This window comes from Odocoileus virginianus, chromosome 28, assembly GCF_023699985.2.
Source record: "Odocoileus virginianus isolate 20LAN1187 ecotype Illinois chromosome 28, Ovbor_1.2, whole genome shotgun sequence".
In the NCBI taxonomy this organism is placed as follows: Eukaryota; Metazoa; Chordata; class Mammalia; order Artiodactyla; family Cervidae; genus Odocoileus; species Odocoileus virginianus.
The window spans coordinates 16,037,446-16,064,747 of NC_069701.1; the positions used below are offsets into that span (position 1 = coordinate 16,037,446).

The following is a 27,302-nucleotide window of genomic DNA, read 5'->3' on the forward strand; positions in this document are numbered from 1 at the left end:
TATCTACTATTACTCTGGGATTACAATTCTTCCCATTAGTACATGAACGGCTCTACGAAAAAATAGTTTTCTCTCAGCTAGGTTTCCCAACGATAGGTAAAATCGACAACCAGAGCAGACAGACACCCAACAACTTTGTGAACCAAAACAGAAAAAACATCCTGTGAAACTTAACTTGTCGCTCTGGAAACCGCGCAGACTCTAGCAGGCCGTCTGGGCGGGGAAGGAGGCGGGGCGGTGAAGGGACCGCAAGCGGGAGGTTTAAACGCCCGAGATCCGGCCTCAACCTCAGCGGCTGAGCGGCTGAGCGCATGCGCGCGGCTCGCGGGTGCCGCCTCCGAGGGCCTTCCCCGCATGCGCGGGGTCGCGCAGGCGGGTCTAGTTGATTGAAAGCTGGCGGCGCCGTAGCAATGGCTGCTTTCGGGATCGCGACCGGCGGTGGCAATTGGTTTTCGGCGCTGGCGCTCGGGGTGACGCTCCTCAAATGCCTTCTCATCCCTACCTAGTAAGGGACCCACAAGGCCCGGGGCTGGGCGGGGAAGACCCGTGGTCGGTCAGGACTGGCGAGAGTAAGCGTGAATGAGAGAAGGAAAGGGGACTTGAAGTCGTGAGGTCGCTGCTGCACTTTGCTATGCTTCCCACTCAGCCCATTAGTTGTTATTTTACCTATGCACTAGAATCTAGTGACCAGATCATAGCTCTGGATGGCTGGAGTCATATCTGGCACTGATTTTTGTTTTTCTGGGCCTCAGGGTCCTCTTCCTTAATATGCAGGTAAACAGCATCCACCTCCAGCATTCATTCAAATACAATATTTATCAACTGCCTCCTGTGCTAATATGCACTGTTCTAAGACCTGGAGAGGCAGTTGGGGAAGACATTTACAGTCCTTGTCCTCGAAGGAGTTGGTGGGGGCAGATGGACAAACAGAAGTTTCAGATTGTGATGAGGTCTGTGAAAGAAGTAGAGAGCGACTACCCGGCAAGAGTATACTCTTTTAGGAGATGATGTTTGAGTTGAAAGCTGTAGGGTGCAGAAGAATAAGCAATGTGAAAAGTAGTTCCAGGTATAGGAAAGAATAAGTGAAAAGGCCCTGTGGTAAGAAAGAACTGAGTATTCTAGGAACAGAAAGTGCCCATTTGTGACTGAAGGCAGTAAGGGATGAGGTAGACAGGGCCAGGTCCCTCAGGTTTAGACCAGTGTGTGACACATGGATGCAAAACCAAGACTGAAAACATGGAAACAACCACCAGATGTATACAGTGGGTACTCAATATTTATTAATGTTGGCGGCCACATTCTGTTCATCCTAATTTTTCCTCCTTTCACTTTTCCCCTCTTTCCTTTTCTCCCTATGGATCTCCCCACCCCAGTTCCCAGTTTAGGATTTGATTTATTGGTATCCTTTAGTTCAAGATCTTGGTGATCTCTTGTTGGATATGAAAGAGCTGTGTGTATAGAATGTAAACGCATACTGATGTATATATAAGCAATGAAGTGTATATGTAGGTTTAGCAAAATGAATTACAGGAGCTTGGGAAAAGAAGGGGTTTGGCAGTTGAACTTTGCAGAACTGAAATAAAAAAGCATCTTTTCCTTTTAAAAGCAAATTGGAAAAAATCCTTCTAAATATGAAGAAAGTTCCTTTCAAATCAGAGTCAAAAGGGAATGTTTCTTTTTAACTGTGCATATAAATCGACATTCCTTGCTTTAGTTACTTCAGCCCAGAAATGTGTCTTCGGCGTGGTTATTTTGAATACAGCTCTTGGTCCAGGATTAAGAATGTGAGTTGTAGTTGATGGTCTACTTCTCAAACAGGAAGCCTCTGGGATGTGAGAGGGAAGCTGCAGGATAAATGCAAAAGTATTCACCAAAATGTTTTGTTGTTCAGTCACCAAGTTGTGTCTGACTCCTGACTCTTTGCGACCCCATGGACTGCAGCATGCCAGGCTTCCCTGTCGCTCTGCCTTTTTATACAGTTCATGGGGTTCTCATGGCAAGTATACTGGTGTGGTTTGCCATTCCGTCCAGTGGATCACGTTTTGTCAGAACTCTCCACTATGACCTGTCTGTCTTGGGTGGCCCTGCGTGACATGGCTCATAGTTTCATTAAGTTACTCAAGCCCCTTTGCCATGGCAAGGCAGTGATCCATGAAGGGGACCAAAATGTTTACTAAGTGCTATATTATGAACCAGATACTGAAGCTGGGTACTAGAGGGGAGGAAAAAAATGAATATGATCTCTTAACACTACAGAGTGTAGTTTGGGTTTGGTTTGGGTTTTTTGGCTGTGTCATACAGCTTGCAGGACTGTAGTTCCCTGGCCAGGGGTTGAACCTGGGCCTAGTGGCAGTGAAAGCTCTGAGTCCTAACCACTGGACTGCCAGGGAACTCCTATGTAGTTTAGTAAGGATAGCAGTCCCAGAAACAGATCAACACAAGTGTATAATTACATAACAATGCTTATGTTAAGTGTTATGAAGGGAAAAAATGAGATCCTATAAGAAGACTAACAGGGAAGACTTATTTATTTTTTAAAGTGATGGTAATAAAGTATTTTTAAAGTAGATTTATTTATTTATCTTTATTATTTTGGCCATGCCAGGCAGCACTGATATCTTAGTTCCCTGACTCAGGGATCAAACCCATGTCTCCTTCAGTGGAAGCTTGGAGTCTTAAGTATTGGACTGCCAATACTCTGGAAGTCCCAGAGACTTACTTTAGATTGGGTATCAGGAAAGGTCTCTGACATGTAATGAGGCCTGAAGACGTACCTAGTAAATGTCTTTTGTTGAACATATGTGTGCATTTCTATTGAGTATGTTGGGGAGGAAGAAATTTTCATTTACCCTTCTGGCCAGGTTTTTTTGGCTGGTCTATGAATTAAATTAACATGAGACAGATTAACAGGAGAAAATCAAACAAAAGTGTAACAGCATGTACATGGGAGAGACTCAGGATAACAGAGTAACTTGCGAAAATGACTGAAACCCCCACCTTAAATACTATCTTCAACTAAAGACAAGCGGATGTTAAGGGTAGTGGTTTGGGACTTCAAAGGGGAGAAAGGCAGTCAACATGGAGAAGGAAAAGCGAATGTTTGGTAAACAAATGTTTGCTGGGCCATGAAGATACAGTGGGACAGAGTGGACTCTGATCTTTAGGCTCTGATGAATTTCTTCCACCACACCTAGCCCATATTCTTGACCAGTATCAGTGGTGATAGCTCTATTCCAGGAACAAAGCCCTTTATATAAATTCTTTAGGCACTTAAGAGGGTGGTAAAAAGGATTCCTGAGTCTTCTGTTTCTTAAAAATAATTAGCTTAAATTAATCCTCTTGCCAGAGAGACACATTTTGCTCCCCTTCAAGTATATATCTAGAAATGGAAATGTTAGATCATAAGATCATTTGTGAATTGTGATTTTGAGAAATCTGTAGGAGATTCGGGAGATACCGTCAGCAGGAAGTTGGAGATGTCCCTCCTAGAACTCAGGAAAGAGACCAAGGTTGTATATGTGATTTGGGAGTCATCATTCCACAGTTCATAGTGGAAGCAGTAAGTGTGAATAAGATTGTCCAGAGCAGAGTAACCTGTATAGAAAGAAGACCAAGAACTGAACATAAGGGAACCTGGGCTTGATGAATATTGGAATGGCAAGCCGTGAAAGAGACATGGAGGAGATTGGCTAGGAAACTCATCACAGAGTTGTTATTGTAGAAATGTTGTGTGAAACATTGGAAAGTACATCAGGTTCTGCTGTGGAACTCATTGACTCTGGTGAGTGGTTAATTCAACAAGAGTGTGTGGAGCCCATAATGTGTGTGCATTATCAGGTGCAGTACAAGATGCGGAGGGGAAGTACAGGAGTGAACAAACAGAAAAATAAGCTTTTGCTAAAGAAGAACAAAGGGTGGCTGAATAGACACCCCAAAATATGCCTCTTTGGCATAAGGGTTTGGGGAGACCTATTAATTTGAGGACCTGCAGATACAGGAGAAGCTCTGAAAGCTGTCCAGGTTACTTTCAAGGGAATACATTAGAAAGGGGGCCTGTACCTGGAAGGTAGGTCTTACCAGAGATCACTTTTTCACTTAAGGCTTACCCTTGGGGCAGAGCAACCTTTGTGTGCCAAACATTTTCTCTTCTCACTTTCCCAAAAGTTACCTTCCCCTCTCTTTGAAGCCCTGGCCCCCTTCCCCTCTCCATAAATCTCAGAATAGTGAGATGAGCCTCAATCATCTGGCCACCTTATGAGTCTCGTCTCATATCTTCTGGGACTCCTGTACATATGTAAACAATTCAGATTGTCTTTTGGGGGACTTCACTGGTGGTCTATTGGTTAAGACTGGGTGCTTCCACTGCAGGGGGCGTGGGTTCAATCTCCAGTCAGGGAACTAAGATCCCATTTGCCCATGGTGTGGCCAAAAATAGATAAGTAAATAGAAATGATTTAAATTATCTTTTTTTTTTCCCCTGTTATTCTGTCTTATGTTAATTTAATTCTTAGGTCAGCCACAGAACCTAGAAGGGTTGAAGGGAAAACAGTTTTCCTCCCCTATAGGGCACATACTTGGATATATTTATATATAGTGAGAGGCAGACTAGTAAACAGTATTTGGAGATATGGGGAAGACAGGGCCATTTTTTTCCACCCACCTTTTCTGTCTCATGAACTTACCTACTCATCCTTGAAGATCCAGCTTATGTGAGGCCTTTTCCAGATCATGAATCTTACTAACATTGTTGGTGAACAAGAGTAAGTCCTCTCTGAGCAATAGCCTGAGGGCCTCCCTTAAGAAAAAGCGTGGGCTTTTAGGTCAGCCCGTGGTTAACTTAGAGACCCTTTTCACTTAGGCGATTCCCCAGCTTTTCCAGAAGGAAGTCTGGCCTCTTAAGTAAGTGAAGTGTTTCAGGCTTGTATAGTACCTATTTTTATCTTTATAGGATAGTGAGCTGTGACTATGTAAGGGGTGTTGATCCATTTAAAAGCATAATTTTAGAAATGTGAAACTGATAAATATTTTGAACTCTCATTTTATTCATCTGACTGTTTTGAATAGCCATTCCACAGATTTTGAAGTACACCGAAACTGGCTTGCTATCACCCACAGTTTGCCAATATCACAGTGGTATTATGAGGTAAGTTGTTAATTTTCACCCTTTGATTTTTTTTTTTAAGATGATATGTGAAATCATATAAGTATTATTGATATTAAAAGAGTTCTCCCCGTGATCTTAGGTTGAATGGACTTTATAAAAATTGTATTCTTTCCTCATGTTACCAAACTAAACTAGGGCCGCCTTGCCTGGCACACACAAAACCAATCAGTCTACTCACCTGGGTTATGGTGAAAGAAAATACAGTGTTTAATTCAGGGCGCCAACCAAAGAGAACGAGCAACTTGCGCTTGAAAGACCTGAACTCACCAGCAGCTTTCAGGCAAGAGGTTTTAAAGGCAGCAGTAGGGGGTGAGGGTCACAGGGTGCATGATCAGGTCATGCATATTTTTCTGAGTGGTTGGTGGGAAAGTCATAGAGTGATGTTTTGGGAATCTTAAATCATCAGCCTTCTGGTTCCAGCCTGGGGTCTATGTGCTGTGGTCAGCATGGAGTCACCATCGTCCACCAGTTGAGGGTCTTAGTTTCTGCAGAACAACTCAAAGATACGAGTCCAATTGTTGCCTGTGTCCCTTCAGGAGGAACTAAAAGTCCTGTGACTTCTTCTAATCATTAACTCCTTGAGTTTGCTCTTTGGAAGGCCAAACAAGAAGTGGGGCCATGGAGAATCTTATTCCTGAGTAGACCCCACAAGATTTTGTTTGGTTTCAGTCCCTCCCTTTTCTTTGATACTCCTCAATTCCTGAGGAGAATGTGGTGGGACAAAAAAGGGAATAAAGGGACTTCCCTGGTGGTCCAGTGGTTGGGAGTCTGCCTGCCCATGTAGGGGCAGGGGTTCAATCCCTGGTCCGGGAAGATCCCACATGCCGCAGAGCAGCTAAGCCCATGCTCCACAACTACTGAGCCCACGCTCCCTGGAGTCCATGGTCTGCAGTAAGAAGCCACTACAAGAAAAACCCTGCACTCCGCAACTGGAGAGTAGCCCTCACTTGCTGCAACTAGAGAAATCATGTAGCAATGAAGACCCAGCACAGCCAAAAATAAAGTTTTTTAAAAAGAAATCGTTTTGGATAGAGAGGTTAATCATAAATTCTGCAAGGGAGCTTGGTTTTAGGAGGAGTCAGTTTCATTCAGTTCTGCCCTCTGGTGCTATTAGGTGACCTCTTGACTTCAAAATGAGTTTTCCCCAAATTTTACATGGGGAATTATAATATTTGCCACATCCTTTTTGAAAGAATATTGGATAGGGAAAGAAGGAAAATTAGATTCTAGGCCTGGCTCTGCACCACCTAGAAAATATATTTCATCTCTCTGAGCCTTGGTTTTTCGTCAGTTACATGAGGATTTGGAATAAATTATTTCTAAGATCCTGTCTCTCCCTAACATTTTGTGATTTATGAGGACAGGAATAATGAAATGTGATGTGTAGGTATCTGGCAATATACAAACCATTCTCTCCCATTATTATAAAAACCATGTCTGTATTTTTAATTTCTGGTATGACTTACTAACTTACATCTGATACTTCATGGAAAACAGATGTTAGCTCAGAAATGATTTGATCAAAAACAGCACTCTAATGTCAGGGAGGTTTTTTTTAAGACAACTTCTAAACTCTTTCTGTGAGTTGTTGCTTTTTGTATTTTTAGGTCAAGTCATAATAGTCCTTTGTACTGAAAAAGCTTGAGAATAATTGATCTAATTGACCAAATTCCTCTTCACATAATAACACTGCAAGTATTTCATAGGAACGCTAAGGAACTTTAAGTAAATAATAATGCAAACCAGTGAGGAGACTTTATGTGTGGCCTGGTAGTCAAGAGGTTGGGCTGTCGTTCCAGACTGTCTAGATTTGACTTTCAGCTCTGCTGCTTAATACCTGTGCTGGGCAACCGTGGGTAGGCTACTTGACTGCTTAAAGCCTCAGCATTGCCAACTTTTAATATTAGGTGATAATAAATAATTATTGGAATAAAGTGAATATAACATATGTGACGTACTGAGAGTAAAAGTGCTCATTAAACATCACTAAATGTTCTTAATAATTAGCATTATTAATATAATAAGCTTCAACCTATAAATGAAAAGGCAGTCCCTTCTCTCGCCATTTTTTCCTTTTATCTCTGACTATTCCTTCTTGCTCTCCTTTGCTAACTCTTCTGCATCTAAATACTCTTTCAAAAGCTGGTTCTCTCTGGACTTCTCTTTGTGGTTCCTTTTCCTTTTAATATTCTATCATTCTTTCTGGATGTTCTCTCCTTTACTCCTATAATTTTCACTACTACCTATTATTTTAGTATTCCTGAAATATGTTTATGCCAGAGCTGTCACCTGTTATTCATTTGTTTTAGATACAAACGGTTTGTATGAAAAGAGATTCTAGTAATGATATACTTCTTTGTTCTTCCTGCTCTCCTCGGCAGTAACAACGAAAGAAATCAACAGGGGGCAAAACTCAGTTGTCAGTGAGGTTCACAGAGGGATGGTGAGGTGTCTGCTGTGGGTCTGGAAGGGTCTTTCTGTCATACTGAGGAGAGTAGATATTGAGCAGTGGATTACATTGTAGAGCCTTCCCTAGCCATGGCTTCTAACCTTCCTTTCTGCTCTGACCTCAAACAGATTGGTCCCTTGGTTGGGAAAGACAGAAATACCCAAGTAAATATTTGTGGAATGAACACAATTGTTTGGAATCTTTGTTGACCTAAAGCAAGTAGACTGACAGTTATTTTTCCAGCAAAAATGGACTGACTTAGGATCAACAGAGGCTTCCCTGCTGGCTCAGATGGTAAGAATCTGCCCGCAGTACAGGAGACCTGGGTTCGATCCTTGGGTTGGGAAGATCCTCTGGAGAAGGGAATGGCAACCCACTCTAGTATTCTTCCCTGGAGAATCCCATGGCCAGAGGAACCTGGCAGGCTACACAGTCCATGGGGTGGCAGAGTTGGACACAACTGAGCAACTAACACACACACAGGCACACACACAGGAAATCAACAGAAAAAAAAATCAACAGGAAATTGCAATTCAGGGTCTGCAACTGTGGCAAGGTCCCCACACAACACGGGCAGGAGAGCTCTTCGAAAGAGGGGAAGAGGAAGTTGGGAGGGCTGTAGTCAACAAAGAGCCATGGCTTTTCTTTCTTTTTTTTTTTTTTTCATTTATTTTTATTAGTTGGAGGCTAATTACTTTACAATATTGTAGTGGTTTTTGTCATACATTGATCTGAATCAGCCATGGATTTACATGTATTCCCCGTCCCGGTCCCCCCTCCCACCTCCCTCTCCACCCCATCCCTCTGGGTCTTCCCAGTGCACCAGGCCCGAGCACTTGTCTCATGCATCCCACCTGGGCTGGTGATCTGTTTCACCCTAGATAATATACATGTTTCGATGCTGTTCTCTTGAAACATCCCACCCTCGCCTTCTCCCACAGAGTCCACAAGTCTGTTCTATATATCTGATTGGCTTGTGTTGCGACAGCCTCGCGCTGTCTGAGCGGGAGAGTCTCTCTTCTTCCTCTTGGTCTCTGCCATCCTCCCGGGGCCTGAGACCGCCCCCTGTGGTCAACATGTAGTCACCATCTTCCACTGAGTGAGGGTCTTGGCTGTTCTCGTAGCTTCCTGAGCTAATGGATTTGGAGTCAGGAGACACAGAATATGAGCCTGAGCTCTCCCACGTGTAAGTGACAGCATTGGTCACTCGGGAGGAAATGTGAGCTAATAGCTTTCTTGGCTTCCCAGAAGCTGTTTAAGTCAGAGGATGGCTCCAGCAGGAAGTTCCTGAGGTCAGGAGACCTGGGCTCCGCGTGGGAAGTCTCAGCGGGGAGAAGCAGCGGCAGAGAGGGGATCGGAGGTGGTGTGGGGTTAGAGAGGGAAGGACAGGGACACCGTTTTGGGAAAATGACCGTCTCCCAGGCAGTACCTGTTCCTTTTCTCAGTCCTTTTAACGCTTCCTGTTCCCCATTTTATTTAGAATAATAAGTATGTCGATAAAGTAGGAAAATCTTCTAGACTTCCAGTAAGATAAATGGCTCTTTAAGGGTAGCGTGAGCTCTGACATGGCAGCTGTGGTTGGAAACCACAGATGTTAATAAAGTCTAAATTCCTGTTGAACTTCTTGAAATTATATAGACTAGTAATTGCTCAATGTTAAAAAATAGATATATCTGCACCCTAGCAAGAAGTCATTTTTGAGCATTTACTACCCAATATGTCTTTATAAAAGTAGTACTGTATTAATATATTTTAAAAATAGAAATTAAGAAGGGTAAGATTAAACAATAAAATTTCTAATATTTCTTTCCATTTTCCAGTGGTTCATCTTGTTTGTATCCCACGTTGGAGATTTGAGATTAGAGAAGGAACATTTCATAAGGGAGAATTTAGTGGGTGGTTTTGTAGATTGAGCGCCCTATACAGAGAGCCTCTGGGCTGGATCAGGGCCGAGGCTTTTGCATTTTATACCTGCCAGGGGTGTTGAACAGGCTGCTTCTTATTAGGACCTAAAGTTTTCATTCTTCCTTATCAGGAACAAAGAGGTAACAAGTTATTTGAGTGTCTCTTGCCTCATTTTATAACACAGGAGAGACCCTAAATAATATTTCCTGTGGGCACCAAGTTAGTACCAAGCGAACCCTTAGCGTACTTCCAGAAGGAGAGGCGCTTTCAATTGAAAAGAGCAACAGGTGCAGAGTAGAGAGATAATTGCTGTCTCAGCTCTTTAGGTATAAGATCTGGGTTTAGTTTTAGGGACAAGTTATGGAAATAGTAATCACTTTTGTAAATTATAATAATAGTTATCGATACTTAGTTTGTGTCTGATTCAGTACTAAACACACACACACACAGAGGTAAGATGTAATGCAATAACTTGTGAGTACTACCATTCTTGTTTTATGAATGTAGAAACTGAAACAAAAATACCAAAATATAGTACCATAAAGCTTATATATAGTTTATATATTTTTTGTATAGTTTATATAGTTTTCATATGATTTATATTTTCATTTAATCATTGAGTGATAGTTGCTCAGTCATACCTGACTCTTTGCAACCCCATGGACTGTAGCCTGCCAGGCTCCTCTATTCATGGAATTCTCCAGGCAAGATTACTGGAGTGGGTTGCCATTTCCTTCTCCAGGCATTTAATCATTAGGGACTATTCATTCATTTAACTAATGACTATTTGATTCTTAATATATCAGAAACTTACTAAGTGTTCAAGATACAGAAATGACAGAGTGGTTTCTGCTCTGAAGGGTCTTATAACCTAGTGGAGCAAAAGATAAGTAGCATCAGTGTAGCATTTTGTCATTTATAAATATATTTCATATATATTATCTCATTTAGTCCTCACAGTATCTCATTTTATAGGTAGGGAAATTGTGACTCTGGGACGGAACTTAAACCCAAACTAAAGAATCATTTTTTATGCCTCACCTCCATTTTCAGGGCTTCCCTGGTGACTCGGTGGTAAAGAATCTACCTGCCAATGAGGGAGACATGGGCTTGATCCCTGAGTCAGGAAAATACTGTGGAGACAGAAATGGCAACCACTCCCGTATTCTTGCCTGGGAAATCCCATGGGCAGAGGAGCCTTGCAGGCTACAGTCCACGGGGTCACAAAAGAGCTGGACACGACTTAGCAACTAAGCAGTGAAGCTCCGTTTTTATATTTAGATGACTAGAACCATGTCATAAGCAAATTCATTACTATAAGGTCTCAAATTAATTTCTTTTGAAGTACAGTTGACTCTAAGGAACTTGAAGACTATATTAAATAAGTTAGGAAATGACTTTTACTGTTCTGTTCAGTCCTAACATAGAAATTTTTCTATTTATGGCATATTTTAAGTGTAATTTCATTTTATGTGTGGGTTTTTTTTTTTTTTTTTGAAGACCAGAGAATGAAAATTTCCAGTCTTTGTATCTTGTTTATTCAGTTACTTAGGATATATTGTCTTATATTTTTACCACAGGCAACTTCAGAGTGGACCTTGGATTACCCCCCCTTTTTCGCATGGTTTGAGTATGCCCTGTCACATGTTGCCAAATACTTTGATCAAGAGATGCTGAATGTCCGTAATCTGAATTACTCCAGCCCAAGGACCTTACTCTTCCAGAGATTTTCCGTCATCTTTACAGATGCACTCTTTGTGTATGCTGTCCATGAGTAAGTCTGAGGATGCTATTCCGTGTGGAAGATGTGTTGAGGGAATGGGATTAAATAGTATTAACCTGTTCTTCACTGTGGGCAAACGAAGTTCATATAATAGCAAATGCTGAGACATTTATAACTGTTGTGTTCTAAGCTGCACAATGAGTAGTTACAGCTAGCAGTCTAATTGAATATTGTGGGGAAGAAATGGGGGTTACGGTGGGGTTACAAGGTAGAAATAGTACAAGATGAATGTTGTGAAATTTGTGATTGTTGTGAAAAGTAGGCCCAAGTAGAGTTCCAGGGCCATTTCTCCTGCCCAGAATGGCTCCACAGGCCTCTCTTTCCCTCCTTGTAGCAGGCCACCACGTTCTGCTGTGACCTACCCTATTCTTTAGGATACTCACACACACACAACGCAGCACATTCATGCACACACATGCATAGTGCTAACCACCAGTGGAGTGTCCATTCTGGTAAACTCAAGAAATCTTACTGAGTGCTTCTAGTTGCAGTCTCTGGATGTGTTCCTTCACAAAGACTCTTCGTTAATTTTAAGCTATGTTTATATCATATATTTTCATGTTTTGCATCTTTTACTTATAAGTTACTTCTAAGTAGTCAAACGCATATATGTAGAATGTTTTGCACAGTGACTTCCAAGTAGTGCATTCCCAGTCATTGTTGGTCTCTATTCTGTCCTAATACTTAAGCCTACTCTTATGATTGTAACAGAGCAGTAACTAGTGCCCGTTGTCATAAGTAGATCATTTCTGTTTATGTGGCCTTCTCCAGTGAACCTCTTGCCCCGTTCAGGAAAGAGTCCCTCGGGGATGTTTGAACCTCTGCTCATGTTTACGGAATAACTCCTGTTTGGCCCCCTGACCTTCATTCTGTGTATGACCTGGCAAGAGTTGGAGGAGAAGGTGATATATCATGTACTCCTTTTAACTCAAAATGTTTAAATCCACGCTCCTGGGGAAAGGGTATGCAGGCAGAGAGAAGGAAGAGTTCATTTCCATCTACAGTGTAAGAGAGAACAGCTCACTAAGATAAAAACTTCAAACAAGGCACTATGTATAGATTAGTAACTTACTTAATTTTCTCAATTACCCTATAAGGTTACTCAACCTATTTATGAAGAAACTCAGGCTCCAGGGAGGAAAAGCAGGACACCTTTTCCTAGCCGCTGTCCAACTGCATCTTTATTATGTCTGCTTTCACTTTTAGCTTTCTTTGTTTTCAGGATTTGCTGGTATTCAAATGAAATACATTTTTAAAAATCTTTTCATAGAATAGTACATCCTTGTTGTCAAAATTTTGGAAAACAGCACGTATACAGTGGTTCAGATGGTAAAGAATCTGCCTGCAAGGTGGGAGAATTGGGTTTGATCCCTGGGTCAGGAAGATCACCTGGAGGAGGGCATGGCAACCTACTCCAATTTTCTTGCCTGGAGAATTCTACAGACAGAGGATCCTGGCAGGCTACAGTCCATGGGGGTCACAGAGTCGGACACGACTGAGTGACTAACACTTTCACTAAAGTTAAAAGGAACCCATATTCCTCCACTTACTTCTGTCACTGTCAACACTTTGGTGCCTGTTGTTTCAACCTTTTTTGTGTCTGAATATAATTTTTACAAAATAGAAATGGATCGTACTGTTGTCACCTGCTATTATCACTTAATTACTGTATTCTTTACCTTTAAATGACATACATTTTTTTATAGGCATTTTTAAAAATTATTTGGGTAGTTGAAAGCTGCAAGTTTGTGTCTTTGTTCTATTTTTTTCTATCCCCTCCACCACCCTCTCCCAAACTCTCACCAGCCTATTCTTAATTTGGCTGGTTTGATGACATATAATTTAGAATGTTGTGTTATCCTGGTCTGCATTTTTTTTAGCCTGAAAGACTAAAATAGTGTGTGTCCTCTCAGTTTTCAACATTCTTTTGGGTTTTTGGTGGATGGCTTTTTAATTTGTTTTATTAAATGAAGACTTTGTTTTAAGTCAGCGTAGCTGAGAAAGACATGGAACTGGCCCTGAGAACTTTGTTTCTGCTACTACCTTTTTAGGTTCAGGAATGGCATGGACACCCCAATCCTTATTTCTAATCAACTGACAGGGAAGCAACTAAAATTTTTGTAACCCCCTGGAATTACTTGGGAAAGGTGACACCTAAGGGCACTTTAACTGAAAAGTTGTCCATATCACCAAAACTGGATGCTGTTGCCTTTCTTTTTCTTCCCTGTTGATAACTGGCAACATTGAGCTGTGATTGGGCGCAGACATATTGAAGGGCTACAAGAAAGTCTCCTGGAGTCTCCTTCCTCCTTTTTAAAAAGAAAACCTAAAAATAAATAAATAAATAAATAAAATAAAAAGAAAACCTTCCATGGTCCTTGGGGAAGTAAATGTTATACTCTTAGTGAAAGCATCTAGGATATACTGAATGCTCCATAAATAGTAGCTTAATTTCCTTCATCTTTTCTCTCCTCATTCCTCCATTTCTTCCTTCCTTTTTTTTCCTTCATATTTGGATTGACATAAACCTGAGTTTTCCAACTGCTGTTCAGGCTGAATGTTGCTTTTCAATCATTCATTTGCAAAATAAAATAGTTCCTCATTAAAAACAAAAGAATGGCATGGACAGTTTCTCAGGAATGGCTAGTAAAACACAACAGTATATCAAGAGTGCTCTGTAAAAGTATTATAATGTTCTAATGAAGATAAAAGTTGTTTCTGATTCTTTCCTCATGTTCCAATTTAGGTGCTGTAAATGCATTGATGGGAAAAAAGCAGGCAAAGAACTTACAGAGAAGCCAAAGTTTATTCTGTCAGTACTACTGCTGTGGAACTTCGGGTTGTTAATTGTAGACCGTATCCTTGACGTTTTATGCACTGTTCCCTTATTTATTTGATATGTACTAAAGTATAAGATTAATTCTTTCTGTAATGATGATTCTGAAATGTGAGCTGCTTTTGAAAGTGGATGTGGAATGGGTTAGTCAGTTCCCCAAACTGTGGTCTCTACTCAACTTTACCGCCCTCTGGTTGTAGAGAACTTTGTCCCTGAAAAGTTAGTGATGACCTTCGAGAACCAGGTAAATCACCAGGAAAGCAATATACTGGGACTTAACTGTCTTTAGATTAATCTAATATACATATCTGAAATAGTTCATATTATTCTAAATACCTTTCGTAGAAAATGGCCTATCACAGTATTGCATGTGGAAACAAGCCTTCATGCTTTTCTCCCATCTTGGCTTACCCCATGTTAATAGGCAAAGTTCTTAAATCCAAAGGGTCTGAATGTAACTAAAATGCAAATGACAGAAGCCAGATTTCTAGTTTTCATAGACATAGCCATGTGTAGGTGAGAGCACCTGCACTTTGGTTTAAATCTGACGTAGACTCAAATCTCAGTTTGGTCCTCTGAGTGGTGATAGGCCATAAGTAGAGTAATGCTTTGGGCTCTAACTGCCTCACTGACAACGAAATGCTGCATGAAATGGCCTTCGGTAGCTGTTAGGTCCCTTCCTTTCTCATCCCTGATTCTAGAAGGCAAAACAAAACAAAAAAACTCCTTTACCTGTTCATTCTTTAACTTACAGAAAATATGGGAAAGTTTCCTGGTTTTCTTCTTAAACATAAATTTTAATTTAAAAGTTTGTCTAGAATTTCACAATTTATGCAAAACATTTTCATGCAAACTCCCAACTGGTAGTAATACTGCTGTCTTTAATTTACCTATAAAGTAAGCACTTTCGACTTTGATACTCAGTCTGCTGGCACAGTTCATTGTGAATTTGGTATCCACTGTTTTCTTTCCTTGACCTACGTCCAGATATTCATTTCCAGTACAATGGTTTTTTATCTGGATTAATGCTGCTCTCCATTGCACGATTCTTTCAGGTAAACACAAAATAGGCTAATTATATTAGTTTGGTTTTTAGCTTGTAAAGGTGATTGGTAAATCTATTTGACCAACTGTTTTCCATTGCCAAGTGCTAAGTATTTTTCACAAATTCCGTCTTCTCTTTTAGTAATACTTTTCTCCATTTTACAGATGAGAAAATTATACTCTAAAAACTTGTTAGGGTGTGGCAGGCCTGAAATAAACTCGAGTTTCTATATTTGGTTTGGATCATTTGTCCAGAAATGAAGTCTTCCATAGTTTATACAGAATAGTAACTGTAAAGGTGGGGCCTTACCCATCAGAACCATGTAGCATAGTGTAATGGAAAGTATGGGATTTGGAACCAGAAGACCTGGGTTGAAATCCTGAATAACCCAAACAAGTTGTGTGACTCAGATAAGTTATTCAGAAGCATTGGCTGCTTCAGATTGGGTCCATTATATATAATATCTTATTGAGTAAACCTTGCAACTATTCTGTGAAGTTGTTAAAATTATCCTCCTTTCTTTAGAGGAGGAAAGTAGGTAATTTAGATTTCTAGAAGTCCCCTCATCTCTGGGATTGGGTTTTAGGAATCTCCGGGGAATATTGATATACCGTCAGGTTTGGGAACCGTCAACCCAAGGCAAGTCTTTCAACCCTCTCAGCCTCAGTTTTCTCATCCATAAGATAAAATTTACCCTTAATACATTCTATTTATTAAATGGGGCCACTTACCTCACAGGGACTTTGGAAAGATCAAATTCAATAATCCATTTTAAAGTTCTTTGTCAACTATGAATGTCTGGATAAGTTTTTTTTTCTTTTAACCATTATAAGCCACACTATACATAGATCATAATTGTTGTTCAATGAGTGAAGGGTGAATGGTTGTTGAACAAATGAACTAAAGTTTAGCTGTAGAACCAGCTGGACTTTCTCTGAATCTTAAATAAATATAAAACTGGTGGAGACATTTAGAAGCATCCCTTTGTTTTTGCCTTACCATTGCTGATTCATCTGTTCTAGACCACACCTGATGAGACAGTAAAAGGAGGAACCTGGCCTTTCACGGTCCCTCTGGCAGTTTCTTTGCTGAACCCCAGGACCATTATCTCATTTGGTCCTTCCAAAATTCCCGTGAGGTAGGTAGAATTCAGACTTCTTTAGTCATAGTCAACTCAGTTTGGAGGGTTGTTTTCCCCCCCAAATCAGAATGCCTTTAATTCTTTTAGGTAGTTTGTTAGATCAGGTACTACTTGCTGCCTCAGCCCAGTTGTACTCTACGTTACCTAATGTGTAATGTAAGATTTAAGTGATTCTTTGTTAGCATAGTTTATCTATAATTATTCATACTATGATTCCCAGATCTTCTCTGGAAATCAGCTCCAGCTATTGTATAACTATAAGAGGGTGAAGGTAATTAACTTATTTGGGTTCCTTAGCGAGAATTTATAGTATGTTGTTATGACGATGTATCTTATACCTCAACATCAAACTTAGTACTTAATAAATATTTGTTGAAGTAATGAATTTATGAACCCACTAGGCTCAGTGTAAAAGCTAGTTTGAATCAATTCCTTCTGTTCTCCTTATACTGATCTTCCCTGGTGGCTCAGTGGTAGAGAACCCACCTGCCAAGCAGGAGATGCAGGTTTGATCTCTGGGTCAGGAAGAGACCCTGGAAAGGGAAATGAAAGCCCACTCCAATATTCTTGCCTGGTAAATCCTATGGACAAGGAGCCTGGTGGGCTACAGTCCACAGGGTCACAAAGAGTTGGACATAACTTAGAGACTAAAACACCACCAATGTTACATTTATCATATGGTACATCACATCCCTAGAACTTATTTATCTTGTAACTACAATTTTGCCTTTGGACTGCCTTTATTCAATTCTTTCTCCCCCATTTCTCACCTGTGGTTAACTACAGATCTAATCTTTTCCCTATGAGTTTGTTTGTTTTTGAAGTAATAATTGATTTACAACACTGTTAGTTGCTGTTACATAACATAATGGCTCAATATTTCTATCCATTTCAAAATGATCACCATGGTAAGTCTAGTGACAATCTGTCACCATACTGAGATGACAGATACAGTTTCTGACTACTTTTTCCACACTGTACATTTCATACCCATGATTCATTTGTTTTGCAACTGTACTTCATCTCTTAATCTCCCTCACCTATTTCTCTTCTCCCCTCACCCATTTATCTTAACCATTTTCAAATATAATAAGAGTTCCTATACCCGTTCACTCATTTTCCTGTAATGTTACCATCTTATGGTACATTCATCAAGACTGAAAAACCAACATTGGTACATTCAGATTTTACCAGTTTTTCCACTAACATCCTTCTTCTGTTCCAGGGTCCAGTCCAGGATGCTACATTATTGTGTTTAGTCTACCCTGAATTTTGAATTGATATTTCCCTCTTCAATCTCCTAGAAAAGGCATATGGAAGGAGCATTTCTCTTTGCTGTTCTCCTACATTTCAAGCACATCTACCTCTATATAGCACCAGCTTACGGTGTATATTTGCTGCGATCTTACTGTTTCACTGCAAATAAACCAGGCAAGTTTTAGTGATAGTGTTATTTTTTCTTTTTTTTTCTTTTGTCTTGACTTAGGGGCTTGCTTTTTAATTTTTATTTATTTATTTGACCACACTGTATGGCACTTAGGATCTTAGTTCCCTGACTAGGGATTGAACCCATGCTCCCTGAAGTGGAAGCATAGTCTTAACCACCGGACCGCTAGGGAAGTCCTATGAGGGGGTTTTATGAGGCACAACAGATATCTTTCAACTATTGATCCTATAAAAATGGGTAAAAACCCATTCTTTTCTGTGTTCTTGCCACATCATAAAGATTGGTATACTGTCATGGGCTACTACTAATTTGGGCATATTATGTAAGCTGTGGCTTTCCATGCTCCTGGTTAGTGATAATGGTCTTTTCTGTAGATGGATCCATCCGATGGAACAGCTTCAGCTTTGTCCGCCTTATTTCCCTGGGACTGATTGTCTTCCTAGTTTCTGCTGTTTCGCTGGGTCCTTTTCTAGCCTTGGTAAGTCTTTTATTTGTTATGAAGAAGACATGTTTGTTGTTATTTAGAAAAAATAATAAAGCCAGGGATATATAAAATAAACAAAACTACTCCTGTTTCACTCCTTCCAACTGTGACTCCTCAAAGATAGGATGTTATTCTTTCAGACATTTTTGTGCCTATGCATATACGTATGTGCATACATTTGTGTATTTAACAATATGTCTCACAAACACGCACACTCACACAGAGTTGATAGTAAGTATTCACAGATTTCTGGATTTTTTTATTTGCTTGTTTGCTATGTTTTATTTGTGACCCCAAGTCAGTCCTCAGTGCTTTCCCAGTCGGTCACTGACAGCAAACATTCTCAAGTGCCTAATATGTTACAGATGTTCAGCAGGTGTTTTTCCTTTTTTGGCTTCTTTCCTTGCACGGAATTCAACTTGTTAATTTTAATTGCTGTTAAAACTGGGAAACACTGCATTGTCTCATCAAGCCTTCTGCATCGTCCCCATTTTTTCAGTAAACTTGGTGAAGCTGCAGTCTGTGTTCTCCTGTGCCCCTTATCAGTTCTTCTATTATTATATTATATATTATACACAGCATCAGACTGGTATTCAGAGTACTTTGATATACCTTGTCGCACATGACAGATGAGAAGGTTGGACAACAAGAAGTTCTGTGAACTGCTCAGCATCACATAACTCTTTCCTTGAAGGAACAAATACTCGAACTCAGACCTCATAACTTTCTTCACACAATGCCACAGATAGTACCCTAGTTGTCTTTTTTAATTTAGGAAAGACTGATCACTGTTTAATCTCTTTTCAACAGAACCAACTGCCTCAAGTCTTCTCCCGACTCTTCCCCTTCAAGAGGGGCCTCTGCCACGCATACTGGGCTCCAAACTTCTGGGCTTTGTACAGTGCTTTGGACAAAGTGCTGTCCGTCATCGGTATGGTAGCAAACCTTCTTACCTTTGTTTTTTGGCGGGGTGAGGGGGGTCGGGTCTCTGCACATGGTTTGTGGGTTTTTAGTTCCACAACCAGGGATCCACCCGGGCCCCAGCAGTGAACGCACTGAGTCCTAACCCCCGGACCTGCATGGACTTCCCTAAGCCTTCTTACTTATACTATGAAGATTGCAAGAGCTAGTCACATTGAGAAATGGAAAAAAAAAACCCTGCTTTGTCTTGTGAATGAGGCTGAACTGTTTGTTCTCCACCCCCACGTTTCAGCTCTCAGGATAAACAGAGAAGTGGTTCTGAGACTGAGACTCCAGTGCAGGAAACAGACTACATTCCTTATAAAAGCTCTTTGTGGCAGTGAGATTGTTGTTCCTTTCCTTGGGAATGAAATATTTAGACATTTTTAAAAGGTAATTTTTACCTTAAGTAAAACGTTTTTCAGCAGTTATAACCTTACTTTTAAACTTAAAAATGTGAAGAAGCGTTTTAAGAATGTGTAAGTTATGATTCTGGGTATTAAAGCAATAGGGGAAATGGGAGGCATGCATTCAGCATGAGATGAAAAGAAAGAGAAAACTTAGGCTATGCTTTTAAGTTTGAGATGTGATGAAAAGGAATTTATACCTTCAGACAGTTCTGAAAATAACTAACTGTAGAACAACTCACATTCTCTCATCTGTGAATACAGCCTGCCTGATGGGAAATGGCAGGATCAAGAGAAGGGCAGGCAAGCTTCTGTAACCGGACAGACAGTAAATATTTTAGGCTTTTCAGGCCACATAAGGTGTTTTGTTGCTTGTTTACAACCTTTAAAATGTAACAACTTATTGTGAGAAGCAAAGGCAACAATAAAGACATGCCAGGCTGTCAGTAGCAGGGGCTTTGGAACCAGACAGTACTGGATTTGATTCTTCCACCTAAGTTGTGTGACCTTAGGCATGTCATCTTTTTTAGGCACTCATCTTTTTGTGCCTCAAGAAGCTAAAAGTAATGGCTACAAAGCCCTTGGCATATGGCAGGTGCTTAATGCATGGCAGCTGCTATTACTGTTTTGGACATGTACTTGCGGGAAATCATAATTTGCTATCCTCACTCACCCACTGAGCCCAGCCTTGATATATATGGCATCTTATGAAGTAAGTTCTTAACACTTCTAAAAATTTTAAATGACTGACATAATATGAGGTACAGGTGCTGCTTGCCTTATCTGAGTCAGGAAACTGTTGTACCTCATCTTGTATATCTGTCTCCTCAAGGATGTTGTGAATAGAAAGCCAGTGGTAGGTTAGGCAGTTCTGTTTCAGGCAGGTAATCATTAGCTTTAAGAGAGAATCTGCAGGCTGAAGTGAAAAGGGAAGAGGTGAATGAATACCAGGTATTTTAGTAGTCTACACTTTTATCACATTTCACTAGTTTTCAGTGGCATTAGATGGGGCCATTCAGTTGCTCAGACTGTCTTTGACTCTTCTGTTAGCTTGTTCGGGCTGGTGCTTGCATTGTTACCCTCGGACTTGGTTCATTTAGTAAGTATTTCTTGGAATGTTATGTGCTGGGCATAGAAATAAATTGTCATTCCTGCCTTTAAGGAACCCGTTGTAGGAGAGTAAATGAACATATAAGCAGATACAGTGCAGCGTGTGTAAGAGACCACCTTAGCCCACAAGAAGATCAACTTTATGTCCTGAGTTAGGAGCTTTCTTAGGTGAGTGAATTAGGAGTTAGCTCTGTGAAGTGAGTAGGCCATTCCATGCAAAAGGAGTAGTCTGTGCAAAGGGACACAGGCGTCTGAGGGGTATGTCAGCTCATTGCAGCCAAGCTATATTTAACAAGGTAAAGCAGATGAATCTGGCAAGGTGGGAGGTGCTAGATCATGGAAGATACTGTGGTCTATGCTTAGGAATATGGACTTTATCCCAGTCAATGAAGGATTCAAAGCTGACTTGTGACATAGTAGTATTTGAGAAAGCTTGCTTCATTTTAGAGATGAGAGCGAATTGCTATCCATGCTACCTGCCAGCAAGGGTTTCTGTTCCAATGCAGATAACCACACTGTAAACCAGAGGCATTTTAGGTAGAATATTGTGGGACTGAGTTAATGAAATCTTGACCTTGAAGCAGTCTATAAGATTTAGTAGCATATTGTTTTTTTCCTCAAGGAACTGATTGGTAAAATACGGTGTGAAAGTGTCAGTTGCTCAGTCATGTCCGACTCTTGGCAACCCCAGGAACTGTAACCCACCAGACTTCTCTGTCCATGGGATTCTCCAGGCAAGAACACTGGAGTGGGTTGCCATTTCCTTCTCCAGGGGATCTTCCCAACCCAGGGATCTAACCCAGGTCTCCGGCATTGTAGGAGGATTCTTTACCAGCTGAGCCACCAAGGAAGCCACATAACACATGGTGTGCCATTGATCAAAACAAAACAAAATATCTATTTGCTCTGTAGGTTTAGAACTGAAACTTCTTGACCCCAACAAGATTCCCAAGGCCTCAATGACAAGTGGTTTAGTTCAGCAGTTCCAGCACACAGTCCTTCCCTCAGTGACGCCCTTGGCCACCTTTATCTGCACTCTGATTGCCGTGTTGGTAAGAATTCACACGTGGTCCTTGTTTCTTGAGTTTTCTGTCCTTTTCTTTTGTGTGGCTGGTTGAATTTCACGTTTTCCCAACCGTAGGATAAATTCCATGGCTATAATCCTGCCGCAGATTGAGGCATTTCCTAGCAATTCTTAGGGTAACTTTGAACACCATAAGGAAGGATTACTAGTAAAGCCTCTTTGAGAGAGGTCCTCACGAGAGGCTAACAGACCATCTGTTCACCATCAGATGAAGAACGAAAAGCCCAGGGGAGAGGACTTGGACCACACCGTGGAGAAAAAGGACAGTGTAGTAAGGACATCAGGTTCTTGTTTTCATCCTTGGCGACCTGATCAAAAGTCTAAATTTTTCTGGACCGCCTGGATATTTTGTCTTGATAATGAGCTGAGATAGTCACAGTGGCTGTTTGAGCATCAAGTAAGAATCTTATATGAGTCAGATGCTGTTATAGGCATCATTCAAAGTTGTTTTTGTTAGTGATCATGATGCACTCAATTTCATGATATAATTTTAGTAGAAGTCAATATAAATAACGCAGTCATATCTAATTACACTCAGTTTTAATTTTTGTTTCTGAATAATCAAGCCTACTCACAAGACACCTGACCCCACTTAATTGCATGGCAGTACTGGTAGGTAATTAAGCTTTGTTGGCCTATTTATCCACATGTTCTAACTGAGGTTAAACTTTTTCCTAAAATTTCAGCCTTGTAAGCTCCATGTAGAAGACCTTGGATTGCTTGTAAATTACACTCCTCCAGCTCATAGAGTTAGATGTTTGCTTATTATTATTATTTTAAGATTTTTTTTTTTATGTGGACCATTTTTAAAATTTTATTGAATTTGGTACAAAATTGTTTATTTTGTGACTTGGTTTTTTGGCCACGAGGTATGTGGGAATTGAACCCACACCCTCTGCATTGGACAACAAAGTCTTAATCACTGGACCACCAGGGAAGTCCCTGGTGTTTGTTTATTAATATGCTAAGGTTTAATTTATTATTAGCTCCACAATATCGATGAACTTTTGTAGTTTGACCTAATAAGTTCAATGACTATTAGTTAATTATTATGAGGGTGTAATAGGGGGTTATACTGGCTATCCTAGAACTTAATTATGATTCCTTATTAATTTCGATGAGTAGAATTAATTTTAATAAGTTAAATATATATTTCCAAATGCCTTTTTCTGAGTAGTGTTTCTATGTTAACTTTTGGTGGACTGTTCACAAAGCGAACTCAGTTTGATGGAGAATAATGAGCTACTGTTTTTCAGAGATGATGTAAATTATATTCACCTCACGATGTTTCAGTAAAGCCTATTTTAAATGATACTGAAGTTTTTATCTTTGCCTGTTGTTTCTAGCCCTCTGTTTTCTGTCTTTGGTTTAAACCTCAAGGGCCCAGAGGCTTTCTCCGATGTCTGATTCTCTGTGCCTTGAGTTCCTTCATGTTTGGTTGGCATGTCCATGAAAAAGCCATTCTCCTTGCAGTTCTCCCAATGAGGTAAGCTCACTTAGTCAGCACTTCTGGCATATTTCACAGTGACCCTATTGTTTTCCGTTTGATCTGTCCTTTGACATGTTCCTTTGACAAAGACGTGTGGGAACAGACTTATACCTGGACAGAATGGGGTCCTTGGGATCCTTGCACCTGTGAAAGTTCTAAGGCATGCACAACTGCCCATATTGTTCCTACATTTTTTGGTAAGGGGTCCTGTGGTGATTAAGAGTCATGGTACCAGCCTGTTACTGCTGGATTTTGAATGGCAGCATAGTATGAAGAAAAACATGGTCTTTGATGTCATCACACCCACAGTTGCTTGTTGGGTGTTGTCTAGTCGGTAAGGAGTGAGTCCACCATGGAATCATACCTGACATACACACAGCACTTCAGAGTTCTCAGAGCTGTTTTTATTGTTTGTTGGGATTTGGTTTTCTGCTTTTGTATTCTTTCTTTTGAGCCTCACAACAACCTATAAGATAATTAGGATAAAATGATTATCCCCTGTCTTTATATCTGTAGAAACTGGGGCTCAGCATTTGACTCATCCTAAGTCACATAGCTAGCAAATAGCAGGGTTAGGACTTTAACCTGAATCTTACCATGGTGAATCTTAAGTTCTTTTCACTGTGCCATGCTTAAAAAAAAAAAAAGCACAATGTGCCCATTTTGTATACAACTGAAACCCAATTACATAGATGGTAATAGAATTTTCCTTTTCTTAAGCTTTTTCTTAAATCCTGAGAGACATCAATTAAGCTCTGAAAGAACATTAAGCGAATATGTCAGATCAGTGCCTGTCTTGTCTGAGTTCATTTAGCAACTTGGAATTTCCAAAGTAAAAAATAGGGCAAAATTCCTAATGTCTTTAGTTAGAATTCTAATTGAACACCAGCACGTGTGGGGCATTGTCCCAAAGAAGAGCTATAGGGTTGGAAATAAAACTTTCAAGTCCAGTTTCCCTGCCTACCACCATTAGGCAGCTCCCAACCCCATAATATTCCTTTCTTTGAGGAGGCAGTTACTCAGAGAGAGAAGGTTCTTTTTTGAATGTTCCATGATCCAGTGTGGTACTCTTCTATGTATTGCTTCAAGTTTCCCACTAAAAAAATTAATATTCTCAATGGAATTAGACTTGTAGCAAAGATCAGTATGTTATTTTATGCAAAGCCAGTTCTAGAAATAATATTACATATATATATAACTATTTGTAAGTATAAGCTTCATTTGATGTTTTAATTAATTACACTAAGAATTATTATAAGAATTTTTATTTTTAGCCTCTTATCGGTGGGAAAAGCAGTAGATGCTTCGATTTTTCTGATTCTGACCACAACAGGACATTATTCCCTCTTCCCTCTGCTCTTCACTGCAGCAGGTAAATAGCTTCTTTTTAAGAGAGATCTATTTGATTGTCATGCCTTTACATCAGAGCCTACAGATCAATGCTATCTGATTTAAACTACCTTAAAGTCTCTTAGAGAGAGCTCATCCATTCTCTTAAATAAAACCTCCAATATATCCCTAATTCTCAGTATCTTTAGATGTCACAAAAATGCACAGTTAAGCTCAAAAAGCATTCCTAGCACTATATAGCTGTGTCATTATGATTATATTCCCTTAAATATCATAAACCTTCCTCTTACCAACTTAATTATCATATGTACCTTTTTATTCTCTTAACAGAACTTCCCATTAAAATCTTACTCATGTTACTGTTTACCATCTATAGTATTTCCTCACTGAAGACTCTGTTCAGGTAATCTAAAAAAGTACATTTAAAATTCTTTTTACTCTTGTGAAATATTTACTCCTAAATGATTAAGTCTTTTACATTTTAATTTTTTAAGTATTAGTGGTAATATCACAACATTACAAAATATCAGCAATAGCAGGAGAAATTACTCATATTCCATCACTCTGAATAAGCCAGACACAAAAAGGACAAATATCGTATGATTTCATTTATATGAATTATCTAGACTATGCAAATTCATAGAGACAGAAAGTAAATTAGTGGTTACAGGGACTTGTGGGAGTGGTGGTGGTGCTGGATAGGGAGCTATTACTGCTTTACTGCCTCCAAAGATTCCTTTTGGGGTGTTGAAAATGTTTTGAAAGTGGACGATGGTAATGGTTATACAACATTATCAATATACTTAATACTACTTAATTACAATCAGAAATGGTTAACATTTTATATGACTTTACCAAACAAAAGTTATGTACTGTTTACTATATTCTTATTCCAATGTCACAGTATCCAGCCCCCTTTCCTCTTCAAAATGCATAGCTAGTTCTTCCTCAGCAACTCCAGCTAAGTGACAGCATAGATGATGATTGGATAATTTGGATTGTTGAGTTAATAGAATGATATAGTTTTATCACTTTTTTCTAAATGTGAAATTTTTTGCATTCTTTCGACTCTGGCTTAGCTGCACTTCACATCAAGACAGTGCAGTTGGGCAGCTTTAGTTGAGAAATGTTTGCAAAAGCAGAATGACTCATCTAAAGTCAGACTTCTCTCCTTTTTTCTTCAGAAAAGAAAAACCTCTTTTTAATTGGATGGAAACTTTCTACCTTCTTGGCCTGGGACCTCTGGAAGTCTTCTGTGAATTTGTATTCCCTTTCACCTCCTGGAACCTGAAGTACCCATTTATCCCTTTGTTATTGACCTCAGTGTATTGTGCAGTGGGCATCACATATGCTTGGTTCAAACTGTATGTTTCAGTATTGACTGACCCTCCTGTCGGCAAGACAAAGAAGCAATGAGTAAAGGGACTGCTTGGATGTATTCCAAGCAATTATTTCATGGGAAATTAATGAGAACTTAAAGAAAGTTGCTGGTAGCATGAACCATTCATTTCAGTAAATCTGTGGGAGGACCATTCTTGTAAACTTGGCCTTGTCCAGCCTAGCAACCTGATTGTCACCATGGTGAGAAGCCACTTGTCCTCCATAAGCAGTGAAATATATCTGAAACAAATTCGCCTTCCCCTTTTTAAAATTTTCATTGAGATTGCTGTGCTTACTCTAGGCAAGAAGGGAGTCTGATCAACAGCATGATTATCTGTAGCCTATGATAACCATCGTCAGGCTATAAAGCATAATTAAGATCATGTGCTAAGGGAAGTATAAATAAAATACCATTTTGTATTTCTGCACAAAAAACTTTCTGGATTATTTCCAGCTCTTCCATTTTCCTATTGGTGTGCACACAAGCAAATGGTGTGCACTAATCCCCATTCTGTACACCTTGTTCCAGGAGGTACTGATTATGCATCGACAATACTCACAAAGACAGAATATTTAATGAACTGTTCGGCCTGTCGGGAGATTATAAACCACTCTGCTCTTACATTGAGTTAAGGACATCTTCTGCAGTTCATTTATTCTAAAAGCAAGTACTCCAGATTCAATAGGGTCACTCCTTAAACCTTCCTGTGTGAACAGTCTTAAGTGTTTTTCTTTTCCCAGTCCGATCTAGTCCTCCCCCTACCTTGAGAGTACTTCATACACTTTAACCAGGACCCCAGATTGCCTAATATCTGCAGCACATTCCAATTCAGCCAACATTTATCTAGCTGTCACTGGGAACTTTCACGTTTTATTTACCCATTGTCCCCCTAAGAAGACCAGAGAGAGTCCAAGGTCAATAGAATCCTGGGATGCTAATCCAGTTATCCATCTCTTAAATCCACTCTATTTTCCAAGTCTTCTTTTGAGTCTCATTCAGAGATAAAGATGGGGGTTTTTGCCAAAGGAGTGGGGGAAGCCCAGCCTCTCTAGCCTCTTTTCCTCGCCACAGTTCCCCGTTGTACCGTGTGCTCCAGCTGTCCCAACAACTTAGAATTCCCGGTGTGCCATGCTATTTCCTACCTCTGCTTTCTTTCCTCTCTCTGCTGACTTTTACACCCTGTCACTTGATTATCTGCACTTCAAGATTCAACTTCAAAATGCCATTTCAAAATGTCCTGAAATCTGTAAGTGAAAACAAGCAAAGT

At 40.0% G+C, this 27,302-nt stretch overlaps 1 protein-coding gene across 7 annotated transcripts; it reads left to right on the forward strand.

Annotated features, from left to right (window-relative positions):
* Positions 1-370: 370 nt before the first annotated feature.
* Positions 371-26,469, forward strand: ALG8 (ALG8 alpha-1,3-glucosyltransferase). Of its 7 annotated transcripts, none has more exons than XM_070457240.1 (13): positions 372-505; positions 5,065-5,143; positions 11,099-11,292; positions 14,048-14,157; positions 15,125-15,192; positions 17,628-17,754; positions 18,145-18,248; positions 19,065-19,185; positions 21,685-21,783; positions 23,196-23,301; positions 24,579-24,676; positions 24,985-25,057; positions 25,839-26,469. In XM_070457240.1, the coding sequence occupies exons 1-13, from the start codon at positions 411-413 to the stop codon at positions 26,068-26,070; spliced, it is 1,506 nt and encodes a 501-aa protein (XP_070313341.1). In that variant the 5' UTR covers positions 372-410; the 3' UTR covers positions 26,071-26,469. The 7 variants fall into 7 exon arrangements, with proteins under 7 accessions (XP_070313343.1, XP_070313341.1, XP_070313342.1 ...); XM_020915149.2 differs by having other exon boundaries at positions 373-505; positions 21,644-21,783; positions 23,162-23,301; XM_070457241.1 differs by lacking the exon at positions 24,985-25,057 and having other exon boundaries at positions 21,644-21,783; positions 23,162-23,301; positions 25,839-26,046.
* Positions 26,470-27,302: the final 833 nt, after the last annotated feature.

Coding starts and splice junctions, on each gene's coding strand:
- ALG8 (XM_020915149.2), top strand. CDS start 411: ATGGCTGCTTTCGGGATCGCGACCGGCGGTGGCAATTGGTTTTCGGCG. Junction 506..5,064: donor TGCCTTCTCATCCCTACCTA/GTAAGGGACCCA, acceptor TGTTTTGAATAG/CCATTCCACAGATTTTGAAG. Junction 15,193..17,627: donor CCATTGCACGATTCTTTCAG/GTAAACACAAAA, acceptor TCAATCTCCTAG/AAAAGGCATATGGAAGGAGC.